The 25371-nt window shown below is 45.5% G+C and overlaps 1 protein-coding gene across 1 annotated transcript in view; it reads right to left on the bottom strand.

Moving 5' to 3' along the window:
- RCOR2 (REST corepressor 2) overlaps positions 1-25371 on the bottom strand; it is a 98110-nt gene that overhangs the window by 36151 nt on the left and 36588 nt on the right. Inside the window, exon 2 of the mRNA XM_082270892.1 lies at positions 22881-23024. Within this exon, the coding sequence (XP_082127018.1) occupies positions 22881-22992 (112 nt within the window). The 5' untranslated portion in view covers positions 22993-23024. The remainder of the gene's footprint in view (positions 1-22880; positions 23025-25371) is intronic.

Below are 25371 nucleotides of genomic sequence, written 5' to 3'. Positions count from 1 at the left end.
AGGAGGGGGGGGGGGTGGCACTGATGACCCTAGGCCCCCTTATATCAGACTCCCCCCCCTTTACATCAGAGTCTGTAGAGTTTCCTCTTATATCAGTGTCCTCCTCACTCCACCCTTTCCTTAGGGTCCCCAGTTGCACTCCAGTCCCCTTTTACATCTCTATGCAGGCTGTAGGGCACTGTGGGATGGCTCAGGTGGGCTTTAGAGTTCTGAGGTCATGCTTTAGAGGGCAGGCCAGGCAAGTTCAGAGGACATGCTCAGGCAGTAGTGCAGTAATCCGCTACATGTAAAAAAAAAAAAAAAAAGAAGAAGAAGATGGCAGAGCACTGGCAGCAGGTCCAGACTCGGTTTCCTCTTCCTCCTCTTGACTGGGGTGGAGCAAGCATGTGGTTGGTTGCTAAGCTGCTGGGTGGTTCTAGCAATAAACCACTGGAACTGGCAGAAAAAAAATGATATTATATTATATTATATTATAATATATATATATATATATATATATATATATATATATATATATATATATATATATATATATATATATATATATATATATATATATATATATATATATATATATATATATACACACACACACATACATATACACACAGTGGGGATCGAAAGTTTGGGCACCCCAGGTAAAAATTTGTATTAATGTGCATAAAGAAGCCAAGGAAAGATGGAAAAATCTCCAAAAGGCATCAAATTACAGATTAGACATTCTTCTAATATGTCAACAAAAGTTAGATTTTATTTCCATCATTTACACTTTCAAAATTACAGAAAACAAAAAATGGCGTCTGCAAAAGTTTGGGCACCCTGCAGAGTTAATATCTTGTACTGCCCCCTTTGGCAAGTATCACAGCTTGTAAATGCTTTTTGTAGCCAGCCAAGAGCCTTTCAATTCTTGTTTGAGGTATCTTTGCCCATTCTTCCTTACAAAAGTCTTCCAGTTCTTTGAGATTTCTGGGCTGTCTGTCACGCACTTCTCTTTTAAGGTCTATCCATAGATTTTCAATTATGTTGAGATCAGGAGATTGTGAAGGCCATGGCAAAACCTTCAGTTTACGCCTCTTGATGTAATCCCCCGTAGATTTCGAGGTGTGTTTAGGATCATTATCCATTTGTAGAAGCCATCCTCTCTTTAACTTCAGCTTTTTCACAGATGGCATCAAGTTACCATCCAAAATTTGCTGAAATTTTATTGAATCCATTTTTCCTTCTACTTATGAGATGTTCCCTGTGCCACTGGCTGCAATACAACCCCAAAGCATGATTGATCCACCCCCATGCTTGACAGAGGTTCTTTTCATTAAATTCTGTGCCCCTTCTCCAAACGTACCTTTGCTCATTCCAGCCAAAAAGTTCAATTTTAACCTCATCGGTCCACAGAACTTGTTTCCAAAATGCATCAGGCTTGTCTATATGTTCTATTTGCAAAGTTCAAACGCTGATTTTTGTGGTGAGGACGTAGAAGAGGTTTTCTTCTGATGACTCTTCCATGAAGACCATATTTGTACAAGTATCTCTTTATAGTGGAATAGTGTACCACAACTCCAGTGTCTGCCAGATCTTTCTGGAGGGATCGTGCAGTCAAACGTAGGTTTTGAATTGTTTTTCTCACAATCCTGTGAGCTGTTCTGTCTGATATTTTCTTCATCTTCCAGATCTTGCTTTAACTTCCACTGTTCCTGATGACTGCCATTTCTTAATTACATTCAGAACAGAGGATATTGACATCTGAAAACGCTTTGCAATCTTCTTTTAGCCTTCTTCAGCTTTGTGAGCGTCAACTATTTTCAATTTCAGTTTTCTAGACCAGTGGTTCTCAAATCCGGTCCTCGGGACCCACTAACAGGCCAGATTTTAAGTATTACCTTGGGGGATGCAGACTAGAATACTGCAATCACTGAGAAGCAAATGAGATCACCTGTGATGTAATTTAGTTATCTTGCAAACCTGGCCTGTTGGTGGGTCCCGAGGACCGGATTTGAGAACCACTGTTCTAGACAACTGCTTAGAAGATCCCATGGTGCTGATTGTTGGGGCAAGGTCAGATGAGTCTGGGCATTTAAAGCGGTTGTATCCCGCTTTTTTACACTTTTACCTACAGGTAAGCCTATAATAAGGCTTACCTGTAGGTACAAATAATATCTCCTAAACCGGCACGGTTTAGGAGATATTTACAGTGCATGCAGCCGCTCGAGCGAGCGGCGCATGCGCTCTGAAGGTCCGGGGGGACCTTCAATTAACTTGCCGGGAGCTTGCCGGAAAATTCACTCCCGCGCGCATGCGCGGGAGTGACGTCATCGCGGCTCCGGCCAATCAGCGCGCTGGAGCCGTCTCTTCCGGCCAATCAGCGCGCCGGAGCCGCCGAACCCGGAAGAGACGACGAGGATCATGGCAGCGCCCGCATCGATGTCCGGGGGTCCGTGTCGGGGCTTCGTTTTAAGGTAAGTTAAACATAATGGGCTAGTATGCGATGCATACTAGCTCATTATGCCTTTGTCTTGCAGGTTTTTTTTATTTTTATTTTTTACAGGGTTTACAACCGCTTTAAAACCTTTGAGATGGACATCACCTGGTCTTCCCAGACGATGATCGAGAACAATCCATGACACTGGAGGTCTCAGCCTTGCAAAGGGGGCAGTGCGTGTTATAAATTCTGCAGGGTACCCAAACTTTTGCAGACCCATTTTTTTGTTTTCTGTAATTTTGAAAGTGTCAATGATGGAAATTAAATCTAACTTTTGTTGACATATTATAAGAATGTCTAATCTGTAATTTGATGCCTTTTGTAGATCTTTCCTTGGCTTCTTTATGCACATCAATACAAATTTTTACCTGGGGTGCCCAAACTTTCGATCCCCACTGTGTATATATATATATCATCTGGGCTGCTTGTGTAAGGTTGATGAGTCCATTTGACCCATCTACTGGCACAGTGTTTTTATGGACATTTTTTGTCCGTAATGGACATTCACGGACAGGTGTTAAAAAAAAAAAAAAAAAAAAAAAAAAATCACAGGCTTTTACAAACTGTCCATGAATTTACGGTTGGCAAAAATTTTATCCAGCCAGAGATCAAGAGAGCAAATTTTATACAGCAGAGAGGTGAACAACAGCCCTCATTTCCCTGTCATTCAGCAGTAAAAAAATAAAAAAATAAAAACTCTGAATGCCCTTTATGCCAGGAACTGCAATTACCATAAGTCCAACCTTGCTTTTGCTTAAGCTAATGCCTCGTACACACACACACGATTGTTGGCCGTGAATTTTCAGCCAACATCCGATGGGCCGATTTTCGGCTTGTTAGTATGATGCTTCCGACAACCGACTACGACTTTTTGGCCAAAAAAATTCTGGTGTGCAGGCTATAAAATTTTTGTTGGCCGTCAACAGAACGGCCGATTTTCCGTCAGTCAGTACAGATTTCGGCAGACAAAAATCTGATGAGCAAGACTGGGCATGCTCAGAGAAGAAAAAACACACGGAAAGTAAACCAGCACGACATCACTTCTGAAGTTGGTTTTTGTTGACCGAGAAAATTTGTGTGCAGTCTAGAGCACATTTCAACCAACACAACACTGGACAAAAGACGGCCGATCGGTCGGCAGATAATCGTTGCGTGTGTACGAGGCATAAGTAAACGTATCCTACACGTACTTGTTTTCTGTGTGGCCATCCACACTCCCCACTCAGTTCACTTGCCAACGCTCTGTAAAACTATAATTATATATGTGGCTGTCACTGCTGCGCCTATGAAAAGTGTTCTGCGGTCAGATTTCTTTTCAGAGGTTTTTGAAAGGTGGTGAGGCGGCTATATTTTGTCTTCTCACCACCTGTTTTTACCCCATAAATGCAAAAACCCAGCAGGGCTGAGCAAAAAAGAAAACTGACAGCTCAGGAGGAGCGGCTGTACTAACTATATGATGTTAGTACAGCGATCTCCCCCACTGTGCTATTGTGTTCTGACAGGGAAATGGCCCCCGCCCCGCTAGAACACTCCGGTCAGAGTTCACAGCCATTTGCCATTTACTAATCGCAGAACACATGCATGCTGCATGCTCTACTGCTTATGTCTCAGTGCAGGTTTTGATCGGTGTTCCCTAGCTGCAGCCAACCAGTTATGACTCTGCCACTTTAAAATTAGAAGACCCTGTGAGGACTCTGATGGAAATTTAACTTTGAACCTTTACTCTCATCTTAAAAATAACAACAAAGGCCTTTTTAGAAACTGCTGACTTGTCTGACTAATATAAGGGGATTTCATATCAAACCTATAAAGAAAGGTCCACTTTACTAGCCAATGGACAGCATCCACTTCACAAGGAAGCGACATGTGTACTAGGCAAAGCACCCTCCCACACTAAAGACGAGAGAAAGAAACAGGATCCATTCTATCATCTATCTATTCATGGCAGTAAGCATGGTCACCCTATGACAGGAGGTTGTGGAGAACGCCATTTCTGGCAGGATCACCACATAATAGCAAAACAATTAAAATATTTTTTTTTTTTTTTTTTTTTTATATAGATTAGTATTTTTTGCGCTTGCATTCATTTTAAAAACTTTTACAAATTAGACTTGGCATTTTGGGTTCATACAGGGAGTGCAGAATTATTAGGCAAATTAGTATTTTGACCACATCATCCTCTTTATGCATGTTGTCTCACTCCAAGCTGTATAGGCTCGAAAGCCTACTACCAATTAAGCATATTAGGTGATGTGCATCTCTGTAATGAGAAGGGGTGTGGTCTAATGACATCAACACCCTATATCAGGTGTGCATAATTATTAGACAACTTCCTTTCCTTGGGCAAAATGGGTCAAAAGAAGGACTTGACAGGCTCAGAATAGTCAAAAATAGTGAGATATCTTGCAGAGGGATGCAGCACTCTTAAAATTGCAAATTGAAGCGTGATCATCGATCAAGCATTTCATTCAAAATAGTCAACAGGGTCGCAAGAAGCGTGTGGAAAAACCAAGGCGCAAAACAACAGCCCATGAACTGAGAAAAGTCAAGCATGCAGCTGCCAAGATGCCACTTGCCACCAGTTTGGCCATATTTCAGAGCTGCAACATCACTGGAGTGCCCAAAAGCACAAGGTGTGCAATACTCAGAGACTTGGCCAAGGTAAGAAAGGCTGAAAGACGACCACCACTGAACAAGACAAGCTGAAACGTCAAGACTGGGCCAAGAAATATCTCAAGATGGATTTTTCAAAGGTTTTATGGACTGATGAAATGAGAGTGAGTCTTGATGGGCCAGATGGATGGGCCCGTGGCTGGATTGGTAAAGGGCAGAGAGCTCCAGTCCGACTCAGACGCCAGCAAGGTGGAGGTGGAGTACTGGTTTGGGCTGGTATCATCAAAGATGAGCTTGTGGGGCCTTTTCGGGTTGAGGATGGAGTCAAGCTCAACTCCCAGTCCTACTGCCAGTTTCTGGAAGACACCTTCTTCAAGCAGTGGTACAGGAAGAAGTCTGCATCCTTCAAGAAAAACATGATTTTCATGCAGGACAATGGCTCCATCACACGCGTCCAAGTACTCCACAGCGTGGCTGGCAAGAAAGGGTATAAAAGAAGAAAAGCTAATGACATGGCCTCCTTGTTCACCTGATCTGAACCCCATTGAGAACCTGTGGGCCATCATCAAATGTGAGATTTACAAGGAGGGAAAACAGTACACCTCTCTGAACAGTGTCTGGGAGGCTGTGGTTGCTGCTGCACGCAATGTTGATGGTGAACAGATCAAAACACTGACAGAATCCATGGATGGCAGGCTTTTGAGTGTCCTTGCAAAGAAAGGTGGCTATATTGGTCACTGATTTGTTTTGTTTTAGAATGTCCGAAATGTATATTTGTGAATGTTGAGATGTTATATTGGTTTCACTGGTAAAAATAATTGAAATGGGTATACTGTATCTTTGATTTTTGTTAAGTTGCCTAATAATTATGCACAGTAATAGTCACCTGCACACACAGATATCCCCCTAAAATAGCTAAAACTAAAAACAAACTAAAAACTACTTCCAGAAATAGTCAGCTTTGATATTAATGAGTTTTTTGGGTTCATTGAGAACATGGTTGTTGTTCAATAATAAAATTAATCCTCAAAAATACTCATTTGCCTAATAATTCTATAGATTTATATTTAACCACTTCTGGACGGGAAGGATTTGCCCCCTTAATGACCAGGCCATATTTAGCGATTCGGCACTGCGTTACTTTAAACGATTGATGTCCTTTTTTTCCCCACAAATAGAGCTTTCTTTTAGTGGATTTGATCACCTATGCGATTTTAATTTTTTGCACTATAAACAAAACAAATTATATATATTTTTTTCCCACATTCTGTATATAAACATATATAATAATAAAAACAAAAAAAAATTAAAAAAATCACAATTTTTCATCCTTTTAGGCCAATTTGTATTCTACTACATTTTTTTTAAACCAAAAATAAATCGCAACAAGCGTATTTTGATTGGTTTGCGCAAAAGGTATCGCGTCTACAAAATAGGGGAAAGATTTATGTAATTTTTTTTTTTTTTTTTTACTAGTAATGGCGGCGATCTGCAATTCATAGCAGGACTGCGACATTGCGGTGGACAGATCGGACCCCTGACATTTTTGACACTTGGGGAGACCAGTGACAATACTACAGTAATCAGTGCTAAAAATATGCACGGTTACTGTAATAATGACACTGGTAGGGAAGGGGTTAACCTAGGGGTGATCAAAGGGTTAAGTGTGAGCTTAGGGGAGTGTTTACTAAATGTGGGGGGATGGGCTTGTGAAATGACCACAGAGACCTGTGATCCTATATAAGGATCACAGGTGCTCTGTGATCATTTCAGAGAGAAGAATGGTCTGCTGTGTTTACAACAGCTGCCCATCCTTCTCTCTCAGCGGTGGGTAATCGCGGGTGCCCGGCACCACGTGCACAATGGACGTAGGGCTACGCTGGTTCGCGCAGGAGAGCCAGCCTGCCGCAGTAAATCTGCGGTGGGCGATCGGGAAGGTGTTAAAGGCAGTGGCGGCTGGTGCTCAATACCTCTTCCTCCCCCCTCACTAGCACTGCCACCCCCCCTCCCCCGCGGGTGATGGAATGGGAAGGCGGCCTTACCTTAGGGGACGAGGAGGGGTAGGGCTGCTGCTTCTCCCTCCAGCCGAGGGAAGAGCCAGGGCTTCTCCTCCCGGCCAGACAGGCCCCTCTTCCCGGCCAGACAGGCCCCTCTTCCCGGCCAGACAGAAAGTGGGTCCTGATTGGCCCGGAAGTCCTCCCTGGACAAATTAGGTCTCAGTACTGGCTTCCTGATTGGCCAGGAGGAATATCAGGAAGACAATAGTGAGTATTAATTGGCTATTGTAAGACAACTGGGTGGGCTCAGGGCGCAGTGCTCTGCACCCCGGGCCCACCCTTTTTTGAAGCAAATTAGAGCCTCAGGCTCTAATCATGCATTTCCAAACAAAACCCATTGGAATCCATGCATCCGGCGCCCTGCATAAAGATTAGGGGCTCACAAACATGCGTAAAAGTCAAGCATTTCAATTCTATAGAGCAGCATCTTTACAGGGGTCCAATATCTCGTGAAAGCGGAGGGCTGCCGCGTTTCGAGGCCGTGCCTCTTCCTCAGAGCTTCGCTGAGGATAATGCGCTAGGCTGGTGCGCCCTTTCTTTGTTTTGTATTTACAGTGTCTGGTCGACCACCCCGGTCGTAGAGGGCAGCAAAGCTTAGCCTTAGTGGATGCCAAGTATAAGTACAAGTTCCGAGATAGAGGCAGCCTGAGGACCAGGTTCTGAGCACCACTAATTTTTCTGGATGAAGGTTAGGGGCCGGGAGCATGGATTAGGGGGGCGGTGGTCCTTATGGATGGGCCCCCACTGTGTAAAGGTATCCTTTACTGCACCCTAACACTCAACCTTCCTGGTAAAGTATATGTAAAGCCAAAACCTTACTAGTGTAGGGAAGAGTTAAAACCACTATAATAAAAAAAAAAAAAAAAAAAAAAAAATGAACGGTCCCAGTCTCGCTGGGGAGATTTCCTGGAGACGGAATAGGAAATGACAGGGAATCACTCCAAAATGAATGGAATTCTCCTCTTAGAGAATTGTCAGAAACATTTGTCCCCATTGATGAGAATTTTTTCCCCCTCGCATCCTGCTCTGTGGACAACTCAAAAATCATAGACATCCCCCATTTTTTCTCTAGGTAACTACGGTCACCAAAATACAGAGGGGTGAATCTCCCCAACAGGGACACAGATAAAAATAAACAATAAAGCTAAAATTCATATATGAATTTTAGCTTTTCTGGTGTTTTACCTAGTGAGCAGCAGCTTCAGGATTTAACATACAATTTTTTATTTTCACCTATTCATACATCACAGCGCGGGTATTAATTTATTGATTTTATACAAAAATAAACAATAACTTGATAAAAAGTCCCTTCTCCACTCTATTCCAATAATACACACACTTTAAAATAAGCCCTTTTCCAGTATGGTTTAATATAACCCCCTGAACTTTAACCTTATAAATTTAACCTTCCTAGCAGTATTCCCGAGTGTGACTCGGGGTAAGATTTTAGAGCCAAAAGCGGTAACCCCGAGTCACACTCGGGGTAGCGCTAAGAAGATCGCTGGATGCTGGAAGAGGTTTTACTTACCTTTTCTCCGGGATCCAGCGAAGACTGCGAGCGGTATGCGGCGACGGAGCTTCCTCCCGATCGTCTGCGAGCCCCGGCTTCCGTCTCCGGCGACGTGACGTCCGCCGGGGGGTGGAACCGGCGGCAAATTCAAATGTAAAATGCACCAAACACACTGATACCGTTCAAAATAAAAAAAATTCACATTACATTGCCCCCCAGTGCCCTTTCCTGCAGTTTTACTGTACTATATATATATATATACATACACACACACACACACACACACACATATATATACACACACACAGACACACACAATATATATATATATATATATATATATATATATATATATATATATATATATATATATATATATATATATACACATACACACACACACACACACACACAGTATATATATATATATATATATATATATATATATATATATATATATATACACATATACATACACACACACACACATATATACATACATACGTAATTCTTGTGAATGAGCAGCCCAAACCAACTGTATACATTTTATATATATATATATATATATATATATATATATATATATATATATATATATATATATATATATATATATATATATATATATATATATAAAATGTATACAGTTGGTTTGGGCTGCTCATTCACAAGAATTACACGCAAAATAATGGTACCGCTTTCAGCACCTAAAATCCAAAAGAATCATACCGCCAGGGAGGTTAAGCAAAATACACAGATCCAAGACCATATACACATGGGCTTCAGTATATGAAGAGTAATATGTACAGCAAGCCTACATAACATGTTTGCAAATCTTTTAGCAGTTTTGTTGAAGTTTTTAAAGCAAACTTTAGTTCCAGTATGTGGATGTCACACAAAGATCCTAATGGAAACTGACGCTTCTATCAAGATATACAGCGGGTATAGAAAAGAATCACCCCCTTTAACATAATCACATTTTATTACTTTGCAGCCTGAAATGAAGAAACAGTTTTTAGCTGTATTTACTCAGTGCAACTTATACCACCCAAGTGAAAGAGAATCCCAACACGTCAGAAAAAAAAAAAAAATATATGAACTACTGATTTGGAAAAAGGATTACCCACTTTTGGTTTAATTACAGCCTTTGGTCTGTTGGGATATGTCTCTACTAACTTTGCAATATTTGCCCATTCTTCTGTGCAGAGCTGGTCAAGTTCAGTTACATTTAACGGTGACCGTTTGTGGACTGCAGTCTTCAAGTCATTCCACAGATTTTGAACAGGGTTTAAGTCTGGGCTCTGATTAGGCCATGCAAGAACATTTACCTTTTTCTCCTTAAACCACTGTGTGGTCATTTTTGCTGTGTGCTTTGCATCATTGTTATGTTGGATGGTAAATCTTCTTCACATTGACAAGTTTCTGGCAGAGGGCAGCAGATTTTCCTCAAGAATGTGATGGTATTTTGCCCCATCTATTTTTTCTTGTATCCTGACAATTGCTCCAATCCCTGCTGCAGAGAAATACACCTATAACAGGATATAACCACCTCCATGCTTTACTGTAGAAATGGTGTTATTTGGATAGTGAGCTGTATTGGATTTCCACCAGAGATATTGTTTGGGGTTGAGGCCAAATACTTAAATTTTACTCTCATCTGACCAGAACACCTTTTTCCATGTGGCCTCAGAATCGTCAAGGTGCATTTTGGCAAAACTCAGTGATGACTGCATTCGGCATTTCTTGAGGAGTGGCTTTTTTTCTTGCAACCCTCTCATACAAGCCACATTTGTGGAGAATTTGTGATATTGTAGCCACATGCACACAATGACCACTGTCAAATTCCTGCAACTGCTTCAGAGTTGCTGTAGGCCTTTTGGCAGCCTCTCTGACCAATTTCCTACTGGCTCTTTTATCCAGTTTGGAGAAATGTTCTGATCCAGGGAGTTAAAAGGGTTGAAATTGAAGCTCCACACCACTGCTAATAGGTCCAGATACAACTTTATTCCATCAAAGGTAAAGGGTACAATTCAAAAAAGGTAGCCAACGCGTTTCAGGGGTCTAAGTGCCCCTTCTTTAGGGCCTGACTGGCAACAAAGTGTACAAACCAGAAGTAGACTGGACCTATAATGGTAATTTTTCTATTGTGAATTCAAAGCACAGGCCTAGTTGGTAGCTTGTTTGGCAGCCAAACTTAGGCTGCCAAACAAGCTGCTGACTAAAGCCTCGTACACATGATCAGATTATCGAACGATCTGTCGCCCGTTTTTTGTGGCATGCTAGTCTGATGTGGAAAGTGAAGGTTATTTTTCATACGAATTTTCCCGTACGACAGAATTCAACTTCAGAAGTGATGTCATGTGTTGGATTGCTTTGTATGTGTTCTTTCGTCTCGGAGCATGCCTAGTCTTGCTCTTAAGATTTTTTTCAGTTGAAATCTGTACTAATGAGACGAAAATCGGACGTTGTATTACAGACAACAAAAATTTTATAGCCTGCACATCAGGATTTTCGTCAGCCGAAAAGTCGGAGTTGGCTGTCGAAAGCACCATACTAACAATCCGAAAATCGGCAGATCGGTCGTCAGACAAATTTTCCTTACAGATTTTCTTATAGTGTGTACGGGCCTTAAGTCTTTGCTTGTTGCCAGTCAAACCCTGATGAAGGGAGCACTTAGACCCCTGAAACACATTGGCTATCTTTTGAATTGCATCTCTGACCTTTATTGTAATAAAGTTGTATCTGGACCTCATAGCAGTGGTGTGGCGCTATGAATTCAACCCTTTTTTACATCACACTACAAGCCAAGGACACTGTGGAGATCCTCTAGGGAAGGAATTTTCAAACTACGGCCTCCAGCTGTTGTGGAACTACACGTCCCATGAGGCATGGTAAAACTCTGACATTCACAAACATGACTAGGCATGATGGAAATTGTAGTTCCTGAACTGGAAAGCCATAGTTTGGAGGACTCCTGCTCTAGGGGGTAGAAACCGCCTGCCCAGGAACCAAATCATATACACCTACAGGAATACCTTAAGATAACAATACTAGTAAAATAAGACTACGGGTCGAGTGCTAGCTTTCCACTTTCCTCAACTGATCCAGGGAGGGTCTGTGTTGTACCAAATACCTTCCACTTCTTAATAATCCATTGATAAAGCCTTTGAAATGTTTTTTGTATCAATCTCCTGACTTGTGCCTGTCCACAATTTTATTCTAGAGATCTTTTGACAGGGCCTTGTCACCCATAGTTGATTGTTTGCTTCAGTTGCACTATCAGGGGCTCAAATGCTCCAGGAAAGCTCTCTTCATGCTGAGCTAATCTAAATGACCACAGCTGAAAGTCAAATGGCTTTGTGAGTCATAGAGAAGGCGATTAGCTACACCTGATTCAGTTTCAAGCCATTTTTAGGAAGGGGGTGATCTTTTCCAACTCAGTGATTCTGTTCTTGATTTTTTTTTTTTTTTGACGACATGTTGGTGGTATATCTTTCACTTGGATGTTAAAGGTTGCACTAAGTAAATAAAAGCTGGATAAAACAAAAACTGGGTCTGTCTTCACGTCAGGCTGCAAAGCAACAAAATGTGATTTCAAAGGGAGGCAATTATTTTCTATACCCACTGTACATTTACTCTTCAAACTTCAGCTGAAGGACGTTTCAAAGGTTTCAAACAAATCTGCATAAAGCTGGCTGAAAATATTGCAAATGCTTGTTAAAAGCACACATACTGTTTCAACACAAGTATAGGTCAGTGTGGTCTAGGCCTAACAGTAACTCAATCAAACTCCAACTAATTCTTTATTACTTAGGGATATATTTATTTATAAAGGCAGAAACTGTAACTCTTCCAGATACAGGTCTTTTAATGGACAGTGACTGGTTCATCAGGGAATGTTTAGTGGAAGTTATATTCACTGCTTTATAAATATGCCCCTTAAGTCCCCACTCGCTATACTTTTTTTGCTGAAGCAAGGTTTAAATTACCCTGGGCTTACAGCACATAGGGGAGTCAGACAGCAGCTCTCTCACTGTAAGCAGTGGCCCAACTCTCCTGCAGGACAACATGCACCCATCCACCCTATGCCTGATGCTCTAAAAATCAACACTGATATTGCTCCATATGCATCACTGTTGATTGTAGCAGTGTGGAGGGGGCATGTTGGATTGCTGGAAAGTCGGGCCACAGCTTAGTGAGATAAAGCACCAGATCGATTACTGCCTAACAAATAATAAAATAATTTGGGTTTAATCGGGCTTTAAATCTGAACTCCAGATATGAGAAACCCCTTATTTGCAGTAGGGCCTCCTGTAATGCAAGGGCTAAATGCTGGTTAAGGCTGGGTTCACACTTGGTGTGGACGTAGCTCAAAGCAGGGTTCTGGTGAGTTTCTGTTCTCAGTGTTAGGAACAAATCAGGCCCAAATTTTGCCTGAATTCGGACCTGAAACTGAGCCAAAGATGCACAGGACCCCTGTGCAATCCCCTCCACAGCCACCACGGAGAGGTGTGAAATGGCTTCCACTGCTGTATCTGAGCCAAGAGAAAGCCTTGAGAGCGGGCTCTGGTATGTATTTACAGGGAGCTGCATGCAAAACATTTTTTTACCTGCCTTTAGAACTACATTAAAAGAGAGGTTTTTTTTTTTTTTTGTAGATTCAGACTTACCTAGGTGGATGCAGCATCGGTCTAATGCTGTATCTGTCCCCCGGCGCCTCTAACACTGAGAATCGAGCAATCGAACACCACTGATCGCTCGGTTCTCACAGCCTCGTGAGCAGAGAGCTTGTGACCGTCAGTCAGTGTCTCTCTGCTCTGCCCTCTCCTCGATCACTGGAGGGCAGGAGCGGCTGGCTCAGGCTCTCAGCAGCTCGCTGAGAGGGTGAGCTGGGTGCCAGTCCAGGCATGTGGGTGGATCCAGACTCCGTGATTGTGATGACGTCCCAACCCTGGACCAGCTCTGTCACATCAGCAGAAAGCAGACTACGGCCAGCTCTCTGCTGAAAACGGGTCACAGGAGTGCAAAACAAATTGCACTCCTGTGATCCATGGGAAAAGTACAGCTAAACGACCTTTGGCTGTACTGCTCCCTTAGGCCCCTTTTACACTTGTATGACTTGGGACTGCAAAGTTGCATGACAAGTCATACTCAATGATTTCCAATGAGTACCATTCATATCTGTGCGATTTCAAGTCTCAATGACTTAAAAAGTAGTCCCTGCACTAATTTGGTCCAACTTTGATGCATTTTGAGGTCCATAGACCTCAAAATTACACAGGAATTGCTTTAAGTCCAGTCAAAATCGTGGCAAATTGCAGGGAAATTTGTGCAACTTTTAGGTCTCACCTAAGGGGCCCCGATGTCATACATACCAGGAGTCTTCAGGAGGGGTTTTCTCTAGGGCTGCAGCTAGCATTATTTTCATAATCGATTAGTTGGCCGTATATTGTTTTGATTAATAGATAATAACCTTAAAAGTGTGGTGTATAATTTAGTTAATATGTAAAGTTTAAAAAAAAAAAAAGGCAATTTATTCTTAAAGTGGTTGTAAAGTCAGAAGGTTTTATTTTATCCTAATGCATTAGGATAAAAAAACCTTCTGTGTGCAGCAGTCCCATCTCGATCCAACGATGTCCATGACTGTCTCAGCTGTCAGAGACTCCCTTCCCCATTGGCTAAGACAACAGCCGCGCCATTGGCTCCCGCTGCTGTCAAAGTTAGCTAGCCAATGAGGAGATAGAGGGGGCGGGGGCCAAACCACAGCTCTGTGTCTGAATGGATACATGAAGCTGTGCCTCGGCTCGGGTGCCCCCATTGCAAGCTGCTTGCTGTGGGGCACTCAAAGGGAGGGATGGGCCAGGAGCACCGATGAGGAGGATCCAGGCGGCTTTATGCAAACCCTCTACACAGAGCAGTTAAGTTTAACATGTTTTTTTTTTCCAATATAAATAAACAGGTTACTTTACAATCACTTTTAATATCTATATGTATTGGTAAATATAAAATAACCAACTATATGGTTGGGGAGCAAAATCTCTAATCCAAGAGAATAACAGACAGAAGGGATATACAGTATATACTATTAGAAGTGGAATCTGGTAAATATCAGACTCAGATATCGCATTTTTTACTTAAAGAAAAAAAAAAAAAAAAAAAAAAAAAAAAAAACTGTTGCCGATTTTCAGACAGAACTGTAATATATTATGCATGACAGACTCCCTTGTTATAGGCCAGTGGCTTGATAAAAGCTACCTGTGCCTGCTGTCACTTATGCTGGCCATATAAAAACAAACAATGTCTTCCTTCAAAATAAATTTTATTTTAAGATTTTTTTAATCGTCAGTGGGGTCAAATCGACATTTGTTTTCAACCACAGTGATGGGGAAATTTGAAGGACCAGAATGGAAAACTTCTTGGTTAAAACTGGATTTTTGTAAGAACTTACCATAAAATCCTTTTCTCTGAAGTTCATCGACAGACGCAGCTCCATCTCTTCAGAGACCATTGGGTTATGCTCCTTCAATCAGGAATAGGACACTAGGCAGGAAAAAGCTTACACCACGCCTATGGGGCAGTCCCTGCAGGCATAACCCCATACACTCTGCTATCAGCAATCAGTTTAGTTGCAAGCAGTGTTTAGAATAAAAAAAAAACCCAATTCACTCAGAAGTAGTAGTAGGGTGCTGCATCTGTCGAACTTCAGAGAAAAGAATTTTACGGTAAGTTCTTACAAAAAAAACGGAATTTTTGTAAGATCTTACCTGTAAAATTCCTTTCTCTGAGTCCTCCGACAGTCGCCGCCACTTCATATTCATCACTAATGGGGTTATTGACCTTTGCTCCGCAGGAGTAGCTAGGCAACAAAATAGTTAATATCAAAGCTTTTAGCATATCCCACCCCTAGGGGGTGGTCCCCTCAGTCAATACCTCCCTGCTTCCTGCATTCCCAACTCAGTTTCAGTAGCATAGCAGTAGAGTACATAAACCCCAAAAGAGGGGCGGGGGCGGCGACTGTCGGAGGACTCAGAGAAAGGAATTTTACAGGTAAGATCTTACAAAAATTCAGTTTTCTCTTACGTCCTCCGACAGTCGCCGCCACTTCATATTCATCACTAATGGGGACGTCCCATAGCAGTGTAGACATGAGGGGTGGGAAAAAAAGCAGCCGCGCCTAAAGCAACGCAGTACCCACATCAGAGAAAGGAACCTTATCAAGGTAGAGAACCAACTGGGCAACAGGAAAAAAAAAAAAAAAAAAAAAAAAAAAAAAAAGTGCTCAACAGGAGCAACAACCCAGGAAAACAAGTAACCTAGGGATAAAGACATCCCAACAGCCAAGGACCCAAAAACAAGGGGTCCTAAGGCACTGCCGCACTAAGAACTTTGCGGCCAAAGGAAGCATCCGCCGATGCCCGAACATCCACCTTGTAGAATTTGGAGAAGGTGTGAACTGATGACCAAGTCGCCGCCTTACACACCTGGGCCACAGAAGCCTGATGACGATAGGCCCAAGACGTACTCAGAGACCTGGTAGAGTGCGCCTTCACAGGGAAAGGGGGAACCTTCCCCTTCAAAGCATAGGCTTGCACAATGGTCTGTCTGATCCATTTGGCGATGGTCGCAGCCGACGCTGCCATGCCCTTCCGAGGACCCTCTGGAAGAACAAAAAGAGAATCCGACTTGCGAAAGTATTTTGTCGATGATAGGTAAACCCTGATCGCCCGAACAACATCCAAGGAATGCAAAGCCACCTCCCTTGGATGCTTAGGCTTCGCGCAAAGCGAAGTCAAGACAATGTCCTCATTGAGGTGAAATTCCGAGATCCTCTTCGGAAGAAAAGAAGGGTTAGGTCGTAAGACCACCTTATCCAGGTGAATCACCAAGTAGGGAGAGCTGCAGGACAAGGCCGCCAGCTCCGATACCCTGCGAGCCGAAGTGATTGCCACCAAAAAGGCGACAACGAGATCTCCCTGATCTTCTCAAAGGGAGCATGTTGCAATACGGACAGAACAAGATTCAAGTCCCATGGAGGTAAAGGATTCCTCCGAGGAGGAGCCAAGTGACGCACCCCTTGAACAAAGGTGCTAACCAAAGAATTAGACGCCACAGGGCGTTGAAAAAGAACGGCCAGCGCAGAAATCTGACCCTTAATCGTGGCCAACGCCAAACGCTGGTCCACTCCAGTTTGGAGGAAAGCCAACACTCTCGATACCGAGTACGAGCGAGGGGAATACCCCCCTGGACTCACACCAGGCAAAATACGCCTTCCAAGTACGGTAGTAAATTTTTCCCGAAGAGGCTTTTCTAGCCTTGATCAAAGTGGGAATGACCTCAGGGGAGAGACCCCTATCCTTCAGGACCTGGCTTTCAACAGCCAGGCCGTTAAAGCAGGATGGAAGATCGGTCCTTGAGACAGGAGATCTTCTCGAAGAGGCAGACGCCACGGAGCGTCGACCGCCAGATTCACGAGGTCTGCGTACCAAGACCGGCGAGGCCAGTCCGGTGCCACCAGAATCACCGTGCGCGGTTCCGAGGCCAACCTGCGAAGGAACCTGGACAGCAGCTGAATCGGTGGGAAGGCATACATCAGACGATACTGACTCCAGGACGTCACTAACGCGTCTGAGGCGTCTGCCCGAGGATCGCACGTCCTTGCCACGAACCTTTCCACCTTGTTGTTTAGACGAGACGCGAACAGGTCCAAATCTGGGACCCCCACTTCGCGCACAGCATCTGAAAGACATCCGGGTGAAGGGACCATTCTCCCTGGTCCAGGGTCTGGCGACTCAGATAATCCGCCTGCCAGTTCTCCACTCCCGGAATGTGAACTGCCGTTATCGCCGGGACGTGCGTCTCGGCCCAAGACAGAATGTCGGCTACTTCCCGAGCCGCTCGGGCACTCTTGGTGCCCCCTTGGTGGTTGATGTAGGCCACCGCTGTGGCATTGTCCGTCTGCACCCGAACCGGACAGCCTTGAAGCCTGTCCGTCCAACGCAGAAGGCAGAGATGTATTGCTCGCAATTCCAGAATGTTGATCGGAAGGGAAGATTCCTCCCCCGACCAAGTTCCCTGGGCGGACAGAACGCCCAGGACACCACCCCAGCCCGACAGGCTGGCATCGGTGGTGATCACCGTCCACGACAAAGGACGAAAAGACTTGCCCCCCGACACCGCCGGGGACTGGAGCCACCACAAAAGACCCCTTCGGGTGAGGTGGCTCAACGAAATCCGCAGATCCAGAGATTGCGGACGCCCGTCCCACTTGGCCAGGACCTCCGCCTGAAGATCCCGTGTGTGAAACTGGGCGAAGGGAATCGCCTCGAAAGCCGAGACCATCAATCCCAGACACCTCATACACGTCCGGAGGGACGAGCACTGATTGTCCCTGAGGGACCTGACCTCGTCCTGAAGTGTCCGGAGCTTGTCTTCCGGCAGGAAGACCTTCGCTTGAACAGAGTCCAGTATCATCCCCAGGTAGGGAAGACGAACGGACGGACACAACGTTGACTTTGGGAAATTTATCGTCCAACCGAACTCCTGCAGAGTCTGCATCGTGATGGACAGGTCGTTCACCAGGCCCTGACTGGTCGCAGACCGAATCAAGTAATCGTCCAGATACCCCAAGACAGAGATGCCCTGGGCTCTCAGTAAAGCCAGGACCGGCGCAAGCACCTTGGTGAAAACCCGCGGAGCCGAAGCGAGACCGAAGGGTAACGCCACAAATTGGTAGTGATCCTCCGCAATGGCGAATCGAAGGTACCTCTGGTGACCCTCGAAAATTGAAATGTGAAGATACGCATCCTTCAAATCGATGGAGGCCATGAATTCCCCCGGAACCAGGGCAGCCACCACCGAGCGCAGGGATTCCATGCGAAATTTGCGAACCCGCACAAAGTGGTTCAGAGCTTTCAAGTCCAGAATCGGACGTACCTTGCCCTCCTTTCTGGGCACAGTGAACAGATTGGAATAGAACCCCCGAAATCTGTCCCGATGAGGCACCGGAACCACCACTCCCTGGGCCCGCAGGTCCCGCACCGCCAGGTGCAGATCCCGCAAGCGCTCCGGAGTCAGCTGAAGGTTTGAGGGGAAAAATCTGCCCGCCGGCCGAGAGAGAAACTCGATCTTGTAACCAGATCGAACGATTTCCTGAACCCACCTGTCCCGAATGCGGTCCAGCCAGGGTTGAAGAAAACCGAGCAAACGTCCGCCCACCCCAGAACTGGGTGAGGGCGTCCCTTCAGGCCGTATTGTTATGGGCAGCGGACCCGGACTGGCCGGACTTCTGCTTACCCGTCCACGGCTTCTTCTGGGAGCCTTGGCCCTTGAAGGGCTTGCCCTTATAGTGCGACCGAAAGGCACGAAAGGACCCCTGAGAGGGTCTAAACCAGGCATTCTTCTTACCACAAACAAACTTATTCTTGTGAGTTTGGGGCAAGAGAGTGCTCTTACCCCCAGAAATACCCTTTATCAGAGTGTCCAAAGATTCGCCAAAAAGGCGAGATCCCGCGTAGGGCAAGTTAGCCAAAGTCTTGCGAGAAGATTGGTCAACAGACCAACATTTCAGCCATATCAGGCGACGGTTCAATACCGCCACACTTGAAAGACGCGCAGCCAAAGGGACCAAATCCAAGTCTGCATCACGCAAATACATGACACCCTGATGAATCTGATCCACCATAGCCAAAGTTGTCGGCGGGGCAGAGTCAGCCACCAGGGTGCGCCTGAGCACCTGCGTCCAATCCGCAATAGCCTGGGCTGCCATAATGGAAGCAAAAATAGGCTTCAGCATAGAGCCAGCAACCATATAAGAATGACGGGCCAGAGACTCCAATCTCCTGTCCGTAGGGTCCTGGAACACCGCGGTATCCTCAGCAGGGATCGCAGTGGATTTATTTAAAATCGCCACTGCATGATCCACCTGAGGCGGCACACACCAGCGCTCATCAGTGGCGGGTGTAAATGGATAACGCAGCTTGAACCTACTCGGCACAGCAAAAGGCTTTTTTAAATTGCGCCATTGCTCATCAACCGCGCGCTGAAATTCCGTAGAGCAAGGAAAAACCTGCGATGTGTTGCGTTTCCTTTGCGTCCCATAAGAGGACATCAAAACAGGAGAACATGGTTCATCCTGCAAATGCAGCGTTTGCTTGATAGAAGCAGCCAACTCATCCATGAGTGCAAGCTCTTCAGACGAGCCAGGGGGAGAATTATCAACCCCTTTCACCTCAGCCTCCCCCTCAGACCCCACAAGGTCTAGAGATGAGTGAGACCCTGAGAAGGGCACTCCAGCCATAGCAGCCCCATCGCCCTCTGAATCAGAGGAAATAGACACTCTGGGCCGTTTTGTGGATCGATCAGCCACCAGCATCTGCACCTGAGCAGCCAAATTTGCCACAATAGTAGCCAGATCAGCCCCCTCGGGGGAAGCAGCAGCCCCTTGGCCCCCCACCAAGGCGGGAGGAAACTTGCAATCCTGAGAATCCATGCCCCAGTAGTATTAGGAAAAAAGGAGTACTGCCCCTTTAAGATCGCTGCGAGCATAGCCCACCGCACCCACTGAATACACCGACCCCACCGACCCCCACAGGGATAAGAACACTGGGCAAGGAATACAGGAAAATGGAAAGGTAAAAACCTGGAGAGACCACACAGGCTGCTGCCACCGATCGCTGTCCCAGAGCAAAAGGAAGTGATGCAATGAATGACCGCCCCTGTAAAGCCTATGTAAGGCTACACAAACATGGCCGCTCGGCTGAGGACTTCATAGGCAAATAGAAAATGGCGCCGACATGTGGCCTGATCGATCGCCGCCAAAATGGCGGCGGTTGGCGCCAAAACGGCGGCGGTTGGCGCCAAAACGCCACGCCTTACCACACAGGACCGGCCACCACATTTCTGCCGCAAAAAAAATGGCGGGTCGCCGCAGCGATCGCCGCACAGCATGTCCAAACTCAGACTGCTTCATGTATGCACTCAGCAGAGCAGGAGAGCCCCCCCCCTCGCAGCCCACACACAGGCAGTAATTACACACAGGAACTGACAGGGAGCTCAGCAGCCACACAGACATGCAGGGTCACACAGTCCCAGACTGACACCCAATAGACAGGTCCCCACATAGAGTTTCACTTACCAGTCCGGATGGCGTGGGGAGCCTGCTCCAGCGACCAAACCGCTGTACTGAGGACAGGGAGTGTCGCAGCCGTGACGCAGTGGAACTGCGGTGCGAAACTACAATGGCGTCCAGTGAGGTAGCCACCTCACAGATACCATCCCTGCAGCGAACAGGGATGGGTCGTTCAATGTGCCAGGGAAACCTGTGCTGAACGCTCGATGGCAGGCTGGGAAGCCCCTGGCCCTGAGCCCTGGGATCCAGGGTGGCCAGTCCGAGACCCAGCTCCGCACGATCATCTTCATCAGAAGAAGCTAACTAACGCTGGAAATTAACAGCCAAGTAAAAGAAAGAGAAAAAAACTCCAAATAAAATCAAAAAGATAAAAAAGAAGCTGAGACTGAGAGCCCCAGCACAGGAACAGCCAGCCTACTCCTAAGCTAGGCATTAGAAACTGAGTTGGGAATGCAGGAAGCAGGGAAGTATTGACTGAGGGGACCACCCCCTAGGGGTGGGATATGCTAAAAAGCTTTGATATTAACTATTTTGTTGCCTAGCTACTCCTGCGGAGCAAAGGTCAATAACCCCATTAGTGATGAATATGAAGTGGCGGCGACTGTCGGAGGACGTAAGAGAAATCCAGTTTTCTCTATCGTTCATCGACAGACTCAGCTTCATCTCTTCAAAGACCATTGGGATGTCCCAAAGCAGTATATTCTTGAGGGGTGGGAAGACAATGCAAAGAAGCCATACTTCCCCAAAGGCTAAACTCAGCCAACAAGGTAACAGAGCTCAACCAGGAACAACTGGAGCTCACCTTGAAAAAACATACACCCTCAAAGAGAAACAAAAAAGATTCTCTTCAAACAGCAGCCTACAAAACCTTGCGGCCAAAGGAAGCATCCGAAGATGCCAACAAATCTACCTTGTAGAATTTTGTGAACGTATGCATAGACGACTAAGTTGCTGCCTTGCAAACTTGCAGCACTGACGCCTGATGGCGAAAAGCTCAAGAAGCACTCAGCGCTTTAGTATAATGACACATTTTTGACACTTTTGGGGGTACCAGTGACATTACTACAGTAATCAGTGCTAAAAATATGCACTGTTACTGTAATAATGACACTAGCAGGGAAGGAGTTAACACTATGGGTGATCAAGGGGTTAAATGTGAGCCTAGGGGAGTGATTCTAACTGTGGGGGGGGGGGGGGGGTAGCTTCTGAAATGACCATAGAGACATGTGATCTATATAGAAGGATCACATGATCTCTATGATCATTTCAGGAAGGACGGTCGGCTGTCCTCCCTCAGCGGGGAACAATCGAGTGTGTCAGGCAGCAATCGGAGCAGCCTGACACATGCATCGGCTTCCCCACTCACAAGCAGGGACGGGAGCATGCCGCTGCACGCTCGCCCCCTAGCCTCCTGAGAGCGAACGACGTAGACCTATGTCGCTTTGCCCAGGAGCGGCTGCCTGCAGCAGTAAATCTGGGCGGTCGTTAAGTGGTTAAAAACTGACCACACAGTTCTCTAGCTATGCTGGGAACTTAGCCTGCTCTCCCCCAATAATCAGACTTGCCCTGACGCCCTCCCCTTGCAAAGCCTATAACTGGGAAGATCAGTGTCCTGCTGCTTCTCCACCCCCTAGCTCTTATGCAGCTGAGAACAAAAAGGAATGTGATAAAAAAAAAAAAAAAAAAAATTATATATATATAATATATATATATTTTTTTTATATTATTGTTTAAAATCTATACAAAAAAAAAAAAAAAAAGTGTTTAACCTTTCATTTCTATTTTAAACTGAATGTGTTTTACGCAGTGATCGCTAACAATCCCTTCCAATCGTGTTTTTGGTTTGTGGTGCTCAGATGCAGTAAAGATCCACTTTATTTTCTGAAAGCAAGAGGCTGCAGCCTTGCCAAGACACCTTCTGAAAGCCCTGCTGAATCTGGTTCCAGGAGATCATGAAAAAGACGATCGAACGATGTGAACACCGGTGACCTTGGCAGACTTTCCTACTTTTGCAAAATGCTAAACGGCTTGCCAGTTAACCCTCCGCATGCCAGAGATCTGCAAACAAACCTGAACATGCGACGCCTAAATGCTCACCCCTCGGTGCTTCATCCTCGCTGAATTCCTCCTCCGAGTGGCTGTCGGATTTGGTCCTCTTGCGGGGATTGCTGGCGGAGGAGCTCAGAGATTTTTCCACAACTGGAGGCATTCCTGACTCCTTCAGCAGTTCCTAGAAGAAATCTAACACACACGGAGACAAAAGGCCAATGTAAAAAAAAATTATAAAAAAACAGTAGAAGCAACGATTTCATAATTAAATAAGGAAAAAAAAACCCCACAATGCCTCTTTTTTCATATAAATTGGATGAGCGGCACTGCGGTCCATTTAAAGTGATAGGAGGAGCACAGGACTGCCTGGTAACAACTTGGATAAAAAGATCTGATGGAATAATAGGACAAAGTTTGAGGATAAAAGTCCAATTACAATAAATAAAAAAATATTAAAAAATAAAACCCAACAGGACAAAAGCGTAGGAAAGGAAAGCATGTAGCATGTGTGTGATTGAATGAGCACAATAAGAGGCAGTGAGTGTAAAGGATGATAGGATGCAAGCATACCAAATGGAAGGGATGTGAGCGTAGGGAATAAAGGGATGGAGGGAATGGAGGGATGCGAGTGTAGGGGTGAAAGGAATGAAGTGATGGGAGTGTAAGGAATGAAGGGATGGGAGTGTGGGGAATGAAGGGATGGGAGTGTAGGACATGAAGAGGTGTAATGAATGAAGGGGTGTGAGTGTAAGGAATGACGGGATGGGAGGAGTGTAAGGAATGACGAGATCGGAATATAGCGAATGAAGGGTGTAAGGAATGAAGGTTTGGGAGTGTAGGGAATGATGGGATAGGAGGAGTTTAGATAATTATGGGATGGAAGGAGTGTAGGGAATGAAGAGGTGTAAGGAATGAAGGTTTGGGAGTGTAGGGAATGAAGGGATGGGAGTGTAGGGAATGAAGGGCTGTAAGGAATGAAGGGATGGGAGTGTAAGGAGTGTTGGGAATGAGGGCTGTAAGGAATGAAGGGATGTGAGTGTAGGGAATGAAGGGGTGGGAGTGTAGGGAATGAAGGGGTGGGAGTGTAAGGAATGAAGGGGTGGGAGTGTAAGGAATGAAGGGGTGGGAGTGTAAGGAATGAAGGGGTGGGAGTGCAGGGAATGAAGGGCTGTAAGGAATGACGGGATAGGAGTGTAGGGAATGAAGAGCTGTAAGGAATGAAGGGGTGTAGGGAATGAAGAGCTGTAAGGAATGAAGGGATGCGAGTGTAGGGAATGAAGGGATGCGAGTGTAGGGAATGAAGGGATGCGAGTGTAGGGAATGAAGGGATGCGAGTGTAGGGAATGAAGGGATGCGAGTGTAGGGAATGAAGGGATGCGAGTGTAGGGAATGAAGGGATGCGAGTGTAGGGAATGAAGGGATGCGAGTGCAGGGAATGAAGGGATGCGAGTGCAGGGAATGAAGGGCTGTAAGGAATGATGGGATAGGAGTGTAGGGAATGAAGAGCTGTAAGGAATGAAGGGATAGGAATGAAGGGCTGTAAGGAATGAAGGGATTGGAGTGTAGGGAATGAAGGGATGGGAGTGTAGGGAATGAAGAGCTGTAAGGAATGAAGGGATGTAAGGAATGAAGGGATGTAAGGAATGAAGGGATGTAAGGAATGACGGGATAGGAGTGTAGGGAATGAAGAGCTGTAAGGAATGAAGGGATTGGAGTGTAGGTAATGAAGGGATGGGAGTGTAGGGAATGAAGGGCTGTAAGGAATAGGAGTGTAGGGAATGAAGAGCTGTAAGGAATGAAGGGATGTGAGTGTAGGGAATGAAGAGCTGTAAGGAATGAAGGGATGTGAGTGTAGGGAATGAAGAGCTGTAAGGAATGAAGGGATTGGAGTGTAGGGAATGAAGGGCTGTAAGGAATAGGAGTGTAGGGAATGAAGAGCTGTAAGGAATGAAGGGATGTGAGTGTAGGGAATGAAGAGCTGTAAGGAATGAAGGGGTGTAGGGAATGAAGGGATGTAAGGAATGACGGGATAGGAGTGTAGGGAATGAAGAGGTGTAAGGAATGAAGGGATTGGAGTGTAGGTAATGAAGGGATGTGAGTGTAGGGAATGAAGAGCTGTAAGGAATGAAGGGATTGGAGTGTAGGGAATGAAGAGCTGTAAGGAATGAAGGGGTGTAGGGAATGAAGGGATGGCTGTACCTGGAGGAGGTGGTGGCCGGTATCTCCGGTGAAGGTGGCGCACTCACACACACAGGGGACACAAAGTATCAGCGTGGAGTCCAGCGGTTACCGGCGCACTTCAATCACAATGAGATCCAGCCACACACAGGCTGCCTGCTCCGGAATATAGATCCGGCACAGCCGCCTCACTTCCCGGACACATCCCTCCGCCGCCTAGACTCCGGAGTGTACAGCTGCCGGCATCACCCCATGTGACCTCTCATACCCCTCCACTACCCCCTCCCCCACTCCTCCCTCCCCAGGGACACCTACCTACCCCCTCTATACCCGATCTGCTCTCCAACACCTCCATACACTC

Source organism: Pelophylax lessonae (genome assembly GCF_965119305.1).
Source record: "Pelophylax lessonae genome assembly, chromosome: 10".
Lineage (NCBI taxonomy): Eukaryota > Metazoa > Chordata > Amphibia > Anura > Ranidae > Pelophylax > Pelophylax lessonae.
Note: the sequence above shows the minus strand (reverse complement) of the source record. Positions and strands in the feature narration are given on the sequence as shown.